Raw genomic sequence first — 9,207 nt, 5'->3', positions numbered from 1 at the left:
TGACAATGTATATTTAACGGGGGCATTAGTGGTGTGATTATTGTAATTTTTAAACAAAAGTCTTGAGTGCCGAAGTATTAGTTAAACATCACTGTGAGAGTTTGTATGTGAGAGTATATGTGTGTGGGAAGAGATGGATAGGAAATGACAGAGGAACAGAGAGACACAGAGACGAAGAGAGAAATGAAGAAATAAAGAGAGAGAGAGAGAGAGAGAGAGAGAGAGAGAGAGAGAGAGAGAGAGAGAGAGAGAGAGAGACAGACAGACAGACAGACAGACAGACAGACAGACAGACAGACAGACAGAGGCAGACAGAGGCATGTAATAAGCTCATGTAATAAATGATCTCTATGAGCAGGCTTCAGATGAGCTGAAGATAACAGCTCTTGCTTGCAGTTTCACTCGGTACCTCAGCAGACAGCAGACATCGTTCGCTACCTGACCGACGTTTAATATTGCTACCAAAAATCTTATAAACCATTAAATATCAGCAGAAAATCACGATTTTTTTAATATAGCTTCTAATTATTTCTTTTCAGTGATATGAAAGTCACCAGTAATGCTCGAGACGATGATGATGACAAGGGATGACGACGTGGCCACCGCTGACCACCATCACATTCACCATCTTCACTATAATAGTGAAAATGATAGATAAAGAAAAAAGTCTCATGAATCTGTTGACGAATCACACGTGCGAATCGGAGTCACAACTGCTCGGAAGACATTAGAATAACGTCAGTTTAATACATACCATTTTTATTAATATATCAAAGTATATTTTTTCACGAAACTATATTTCGACTTTCCTTATAATGCTATCTGTAGGGAGGCACGAAGGGGGGGGGTGGAGGGGGGATGGGGGGAGTTTTCAGGGGAAAGCTCCAAGCCATTACGACTATATAGCACAGGGAAGGAGTCAGGATAAGGATTTGGGATGAGACAGGGAGGGAAGGAATGGAGTCCAATCACTTGGGCGGTCGGGGATTGAACACCGACCTGCATGAAGCGAGACCGTCGCTCTACTGTCCAGCTCAAGTGGTTGGGTAAGGGGGTAAGGGGGGAGAGGTAATAATGTAAATCCTCTATAACAAAATATCCATTAGTTGTCGATGAGAGTAACTGCATGAGAGCTGTCCTGCGAGGGCCATGCTCCGTCACCACCACAACAACCTCCTTGTCCTGACGTAATTTCACACATTAATGCTGTATATTCTAATCACTGTGTTTACATCGGCGTTTGTTTCTTCCTCGTGATGATTGATGCTCATTAGGATGTGACTCCCGACCTGGGTCTCTCTCCCATGCTGCTGGTCTCTGGGGCTCCCAGTGTTGGTCTCTCCCATGCTGCTGGTCTCTGGGGCTCCCAGTGTTGGTCTCTCCCATGCTGCTGGTCTCTGGGGCTCCCAGTGTTGGTCTCTCTCCCATGCTGCTGGTCTCTGGGGCTCCCAGTGTTGGTCACTCCCATGCTGCTGGTCTCTGGGGCTCCCAGTGTTGGTCTCTCTCCCATGCTGCTAGTCTCTGGGGCTCCCTGTGTTGGTCTCTCCCATGCTGCTGGTCTCTGGGGCTCCCAGTGTTGGTCTCTCTCCCATGCTGCTAGTCTCTGGGGCTCCCTGTGTTGGTCTCTCCCATGCTGCTGGTCTCTGGGACTCCCTGTGTTGGTCTCTCCCATGCTACTGGTCTCTGGGGCTCCCTGTGTTGGTCTCTCCCATGCTGCTGGTCTCTGGGGCTCCCAGTGTTGGTCTCTCCCATGCTGCTGGTCTCTGGGGCTCCCTGTGTTGGTCTCTCTCCCATGCTGCTAGTCTCTGGGGCTCCCTGTGTTGGTCTCTCCCATGCTGCTGGTCTCTGGGGCTCCCTGTGTTGGTCTCTCCCATGCTACTGGTCTCTGGGGCTCCCTGTGTTGGTCTCTCCCATGCTGCTGGTCTCTGGGGCTCCCAGTGTTGGTCTCTCCCATGTTGCTGGTCTCTGGGGCTCCCTGTGTTGGTCTCTCCCATGCTGCTGGTCTCTGGGGCTCCCAGTGTTGGTCTCTCCCATGCTGCTGGTCTCTGGGGCTCCCTGTGTTGGTCTCTCCCATGCTGCTGGTCTCTGGGGCTCCCTGTGTTGGTCTCTCCCATGCTGCTGGTCTCTGGGGCTCCCAGTGTTGGTCTCTCCCATGTTGCTGGTCTCTGGGGCTCCCAGTGTTGGTCTCTCCCATGTTGCTGGTCTCTGGGGCTCCCAGTGTTGGTCTCTCCCATGCTGCTGATCTCTGGGGCTCCCAGTGTTGGTCTCTCCCATGCTGCTGGTCTCTGGGGCTCCCAGTGTTGGTCTCTCCCATGCTGCTGGTCTCTGGGGCTCCCAGTGTTGATCTCTCCCATGCTGCTGGTCTCTGGGGCTCCCAGTGTTGGTCTCTCCCATGTTGCTGGTCTCTGTGGCTCCCAGTGTTGGTCTCTCCCATGTTGCTGGTCTCTGGGGCTCCCAGTGTTGGTCTCTCCCATGTTGCTGGTCTCTGGGGCTCCCAGTGTTGGTCTCTCCCATGTTGCTGGTCTCTGGGGCTCCCAGTGTTGGTCTCTCCCATGTTGCTGGTCTCTGGGGCTCCCTGTGTTGGTCTCTCCCATGCTACTGGTCTCTGGGGCTCCCTGTGTTGGTCTCTCCCATGCTGCTGGTCTCTGGGGCTCCCAGTGTTGGTCTCTCCCATGCTGCTGGTCTCTGGGGCTCCCTGTGTTGGTCTCTCCCATGCTGCTGGTCTCTCCCATGCTGCTGGTCTCTGGGGCTCCCAGTGTTGGTCTCTCCCATGTTGCTGGTCTCTGGGGCTCCCAGTGTTGGTCTCTCCCATGTTGCTGGTCTCTGGGGCTCCCAGTGTTGGTCTCTCCCATGCTGCTGATCTCTGGGGCTCCCTGTGTTGGTCTCTCCCATGCTGCTGGTCTCTGGGGCTCCCAGTGTTGGTCTCTCCCATGTTGCTGGTCTCTGGGGTTCCCAGTGTTGATCTCTCCCATGCTGCTGGTCTCTGGGGCTCCCAGTGTTGGTCTCTCCCATGTTGCTAGTCTCTGGGGCTCCCAGTGTTGGTCTCTCCCATGTTGCTGGTCTCTGGGGCTCCCAGTGTTGGTCTCTCCCATGTTGCTGGTCTCTGGGGCTCCCAGTGTTGGTCTCTCCCATGCTGCTGATCTCTGGGGCTCCCTGTGTTGGTCTCTCCCATGCTGCTGGTCTCTGGGGCTCCCAGTGTTGGTCTCTCCCATGTTGCTGGTCTCTGGGGTTCCCAGTGTTGATCTCTCCCATGCTGCTGGTCTCTGGGGCTCCCAGTGTTGGTCTCTCCCATGTTGCTAGTCTCTGGGGCTCCCAGTGTTGGTCTCTCCCATGTTGCTGGTCTCTGGGGCTCCCAGTGTTGGTCTCTCCCATGTTGCTGGTCTCTGGGGCTCCCTGTGTTGGTCTATCCCATGTTGCTCGCCTAGTACTTGCGGGGATTGAGCTCTGGCTCTTTGGTTTCGCCTCTCAACCGTCAGTTAACTGATGTTACAGATTCCTGATGTTGTGTGTGTGTGTGTGTACTCACCTATTTGTACTCACCTATTTGTGCATGCGGGGGTTGAGCTCTGGCCCTTTGGTCCCGCCTCTCAACTGTCAATCAACTGTGTGTGTGTGTGTGTATGTATGTGTACTCACCTAGTTGTGCTTGCGGGGGTTGAGCTCCGGCTCTTTGGTATCCGCCTCTCAACCGTCAATCAGCAGGTGTACAGGTTCCTAAGCCTATTGGGCTGGAATGTGTGTGTGTGTGTGTGTGTGTGTGTGTGTGTGTGTTTAAGAGCCTGGAAAGTTGCTAGAAGAAGAGAAAACGTTTGGTGGCAAAAGGTGTAAAGGGGCCGGCGACCACAGGAAAATGGCTCACGGGAAGTGTTGTGTGAGACGTCACGGTGTTGTGAGAGACGTCACGGTGTTGTGTGAGACGTCACGGTGTTGTGTGAGGCGTCACGGTGCTGTGTGAGGCGTCACGGTGTTGTGAGAGGCGTCACGGTGTTCTGAGAGGCGTCACGGTGCTGTGTGAGGCGTCACGGTGTTGTGTGAGGCGTCACGGTGCTGTGTGAGGCGTCACGGTGTTGTGAGAGGCGTCACGGTGTTCTGAGAGGCGTCACGGTGCTGTGTGAGGCGTCACGGTGTTGTGTGAGGCGTCACGGTGCTGTGTGAGGCGTCACGGTGCTGTGAGAGGCGTCACGGTGTTCTGAGAGGCGTCACGGTGCTGTGTGAGGCGTCACGGTGCTGTGAGAGGCGTCACGGTGTTCTGAGAGGCGTCACGGTGCTGTGAGAGGCGTCACGGTGTTCTGAGAGACGTCACAGTGCTGTGAGAGACGTCACAGTGCTGTGAGAGGCGTCACGGTGTTCTGAGAGGCGTCACGGTGCTGTGAGAGGCGTCACGGTGTTCTGAGAGGCGTCACGGTGCTGTGAGAGGCGTCACGGTGTTCTGAGAGACGTCACAGTGCTGTGAGAGGCGTCACAGTGCTGTGAGAGGCGTCACGGTGTTCTGAGAGGCGTCACGGTGCTGTGAGAGGCGTCACGGTGTTCTGAGAGACGTCACAGTGCTGTGAGAGGCGTCACAGTGCTGTGAGAGGCGTCACGGTGTTCTGAGAGGCGTCACGGTGCTGTGAGAGACTCATCATAGCGGCCCACCCGCGAACGTCAAGCAGAGCGCCGCGGCTGTCATTTCCACAGGTAAGTATTTAACTGTTATTGAAGCTGAGATTCATCTTTCAGTAACCTAGTAATTTGGAGCGGGTGATGTTCTCTTGTTCTCACACACTCCAGCGTGATGTCAATGACCAGAGCCAAGTGGAGCCGCTGGCTGCCTGCTGCTGCTGCTGCTGCTGCTGTTGCTGTTGCTGTTGCCTGCTGCTGCTGCTGCTGCTGCAGCCTGGTGCTGCTGCTGCCTGTTGCTGCTGCTGCTGCTGCTGTTGCTGTTGCTGTTGCCTGCTGCTGCTGCTGCAGCCTGGTGCTGCTGCTGCTGCTGCTGCTGCTGCTGCTGCTGCTCCTGCTGCTGCCTGCTGCTGCTGCTGTTGCTGTTGCCTGCTGCTGCTGCCTGCCTGCTGCTGCTGCTGCTGCAGCCTGGTGCTGCTGCTGCTGCTGATGCTGCTGATGCTGCCTGCTGCTGATGCTGCTGCTGCTGAATGAATATAATCAGAAAATGCAGAATATAATCAGTGAAGAGCAGGGGTGCCATAGGCACAATCAGAGAACATTGTATAAACATCGGAGGTTCAGCGGTTGTTCAACATCCTCCCAGCGAGTATAAGAAATATTGCCGGAACAACCGTGGACATCTTCAAGAGAAAACTAGATAGTTTTCTTCAAGGAGTGCCGGAACAACCGGGCTGTGATGGGTATGTGGGCCTGCGGGCCGCTCCAAGCAACAGCCATTGTTGCTGTTGCTTTAGATTCAGCTACTCGGAACAAAAAGTTCCAAGTAGCACGAGCTATGGTGAGCCCGAAATGGACTTTCCTGGCACACTAGCGGGGATGTATGAGTAACAGCCTGTTGAACCAAGCTCTCACAAGGCAAGCCTTGCCTCGGACCGGGCTTGGGGACGTAGAAGAACTCGGAGAACCCCATCAAGCAGGTATCCAGCAGGTATCCAGCAGGTATCCAGCAGGTATCCAGCAGGTAACAGTGACGGTGCGACTCGCTAAACGCTCTTGGAATGTGCGTGTTAGAAATGACGTCATCTGCGTGAATTTCATTAGCCCGGTGAACGAGTACACGCATTTAGAAATCAGGATTTTTGTTTTTTATAATAACTTCATCCGGATATCCGTTCCTCTTTGAAAGTCGACGTCTCATTTGTTCAAGTAGAATACGATCAGAATTTGAACGTTCGTACTCGGAAAACTTTAATTAACAAAATGTTCTTCAGTCATATTTTTCAGGGTCTGTTGCTCGTTCACAAGTCTGAAGCTCTTACCTCAGTTAGCGAGGGGGTCGGTGAACGGACAGCGATCTCGCTAATGCTGACTCTAAAGTTCGCATTCATTAAATTAGGCTTCACCTACTCTTCCAAGACGAACCTCATATGCAGTTAAATTAGGTTTGGGCTAGGCGAAGCTGTGCTTGTGGAGACTTGCTCTGATGTCTACTATATCAACTCCTTAATGACAAATGGCCAACAAATTTAACCAATAGGTTATTGCTGACTTTTATTTTAAGCAAATTGAATTTCAAGGATAATAATGGACCATAAACGTAAGGTCTTTTTTGCGCAGACCTCAAAGCAGGAAAACATCTGTGGCATGTATGCTAAGGATGGCTGCCAGAAGGTTTTCAGGGAAGATGAGTAAAGATCTGTCACAAACAACACGGCTGAAACACTTCTATACTGTCAATTCGAGAGAAGTGTGAAGCTTGATTAAAGACTTCATTTAACTTTCATTTCTCTTGATTTAGACTTGAATGCTGAAGCCACAACGGGACACACACACACACACACCTGCCTCGACACCACCGTGAAGCACCTGTCATCAAGCCAGATGTGAAGTACCTGTCCGCTGCTCAGATATTAACCCGGGCCGTCATCACTTTGCAGGCGGAGCACATACCTGCCGAGCGAGGTAACTACTTCATGATTTAGACATGGGAAGCGAGTCGTGTCTCCGTGAAAGTAATTCCTTAATAATGTTAAGTTTGCAGGCGGGGGTCATTGCTGCCTCTGGCTCTCTATTCTCTGCTCGCTGAGCACATTGTTATATGCTTCACATAACCTAATCTCGTATTTTCTCGGGATTATACAGATGTTGGTGGCAGAGGAGCCTGGCTGGTGATAAACGGACGCCGGTTACATTAGCTGATACTTAACATGATTAGCAGTTTCCTTTATGATAAAAGGAGATCATTGGTCTGTGAATCATTGCTTCAAGCGACAATGTTCCCATTAAACTGAGTAGCAAATTACTTCGAGTGTAGTGATAAGGCCACGTTACGCTTTAAACATTTTCTTGGTTACAGCCCGAGACACAGAATATTAAATAACTGTATTTTTTTTGTAGATATAAGTGTCCTGATGGCTGAATTCGCTTACATTAGCCCTGATTTCAAGCTCCTTTTATCGTCAGACTATATTACAATTTGACTTTATGTGGATTAAAAATTTATCTGAAAAGTTTGGAGTGTTCAACTCAGGCAACTATCTTGGAGCCCCTGAAAAAATATCAGAACTTTTGTGATACTCTTATGTTAAATAATGTCCGTGGCCAAGATATTGCACAGTGATGGAGTGTCCCCAATTGATCATCCTCGTGTCATGCTCATCCATGCTACAGCTGCCTCCAACCCATCACCCTCAGATCATGCTCATTTATGCTGCAGTCATCCAGACCAATGTTGTCCAGACCACACACTAGAAGGTGAAGAGGACGATGAATGTTTTCGGTCCGTCCTGGTCCATTCTCAAGTCGATTCTCACAATCGACTTGAGAATGGTTAGGTCCGACCGAAACGTCGTCGTCCCTTCACCTTCTAGTGTGTGGTCTGGACAACATTCTTCAGCCACGTTATTGTGACTCATCGCCTACCTCCAAACCAAGCTTGGATCTTGGTATGCGAGGACGCAATCACGTCCTCGACTCAAGTCCATTACATCCAGCGATCGACCCCACAGACGTATTCATAAATTTTAACATGCTGTTCATTCAAAACTGAATTTTCTCAAATATAAATTAATATTATAATACATTAGCATAGTGTGCATATATAGGCATAGGTTAGGTTATGTTAGGTTAGGTGTTTAGGTTCTGCTGGCGATTATTTGTATTTGTAGTACGTGGGTGAAGCATTTACAGCGTTGGGGTTCGAACTAAATTCTTCAGTGAAGCACTTGTTCCGGAAGTGTTCGGACATCATTAGTCGTGCTAGCCCGTCGTCGCATACAAAGATCCAAGCTCGTTAATCTAACTGCCAAACCCCCTGTTTATGAATGAAAAACGGTTTACACACGACTCACAACTGATGACGTCCGAACATATCCGGAACAAGTGCTTCACTGACGAATTTTGTTCGAATCACAACGCTATAAATGCTTCAGCCACGTACTACAAATACAAATAATCGCCAACTGAACCTAAACACCTACCCTAACCTATGTCTAAATATATATAGTATGCTAATATAGAACAATATTAATTTATATTTGAGAAAATTTCTGTTTTGAATGAACAGCATGTTAAAAATTATGAATGCGTCTTTGGGGTCGACCGCTGGATGGAATGGACTTGAGTCGAGGACGGTTTGTGCTCTGAAGTCGAGTTAGTTTACCTGATCGTTGTGCAGCTGCTGAAGTCCAGATGAAGGTGTCAAGGTGTAAACACTTCAGTTTGTGATGCCTCGTAAAATATTTAATCTCGGTGACCAAAGGAAACAATGGTTTAACAAATCAAATAGGAATCATTTGAAACACTTGTAGAGTTGAAGGAAAAAATAGATGTATTCGAGTAAAGGCAATTTCAGGTGGACCTGGTGATTTGTGGCGACTCCTTAACAACCTGTTAAAGTTGCCTAGTGTCTTGGTATCACTGGTGTGGTACCTCAAGTCTGGTAATTGTGGCCGAGTGTTGTGATAATTGATGTAGTATCGCGAAAGCTTTGTGGCCGAGTGATGTGGCACCACAAGACGAATAACTTGTGGCCGAGTGATGCACCACAAGACGAATAACTTGTGGCCGAGTGATGCACCACAAGACGAATAACTTGTGGCCGAGTGATGTACCACAAGACGAATAACTTGTGGCCGAGTGATGTACCACAAGACGAATACCTTGTGGTCTAAGTATCGACTGCCATACAGGAAGAGGTGAGTGATTGTCTTGTGCTTCAGTGCAAATATATTACATGAAAAGTAGACTGTTACTTTAGTAACACTATAGTAACACTTTAGTAACACTTTACTCACACGTTCAGGACAACGTGTGAGTAAAGTACTATTGACATTGACCCGACTTAATCTCTACCAAATAGTGTTACAAAAGGTGTTATATATTCTGCAATTAGCAGTCTTCCTCTTGACTTTTATAAGTACAGTAGATTGAATCCCCCTTCCCTTTCTTTTCCCCCTTTACCCCTTCCCTCTCTCTCCCCCTCCCCTTTATTTTCCCATCTTCCTCATTCTTCCCTCCACTCTTCTCTTTTCGTCTCCACCTTGTCTCTACTTACGGGTTATTCATGCCCATGCCACCTTTTGGGTGGCTTAATCTTTATCAGTC

At 49.6% G+C, this 9,207-nt stretch overlaps 1 protein-coding gene across 1 annotated transcript; it reads right to left on the bottom strand.

The window, feature by feature from the left end:
- Positions 1–1,798: 1,798 nt before the first annotated feature.
- Positions 1,799–2,932, bottom strand: LOC138363115 (proteoglycan 4-like). Its single transcript, XM_069322107.1, has one exon. It carries the CDS (start codon positions 2,930–2,932, stop codon positions 1,799–1,801), a length of 1,134 nt encoding a protein of 377 aa, XP_069178208.1.
- Positions 2,933–9,207: the final 6,275 nt, after the last annotated feature.

This window comes from Procambarus clarkii, chromosome 1 (genome assembly GCF_040958095.1).
Source record: "Procambarus clarkii isolate CNS0578487 chromosome 1, FALCON_Pclarkii_2.0, whole genome shotgun sequence".
NCBI lineage: Eukaryota > Metazoa > Arthropoda > Malacostraca > Decapoda > Cambaridae > Procambarus > Procambarus clarkii.
Note: the sequence above shows the minus strand (reverse complement) of the source record. Positions and strands in the feature narration are given on the sequence as shown.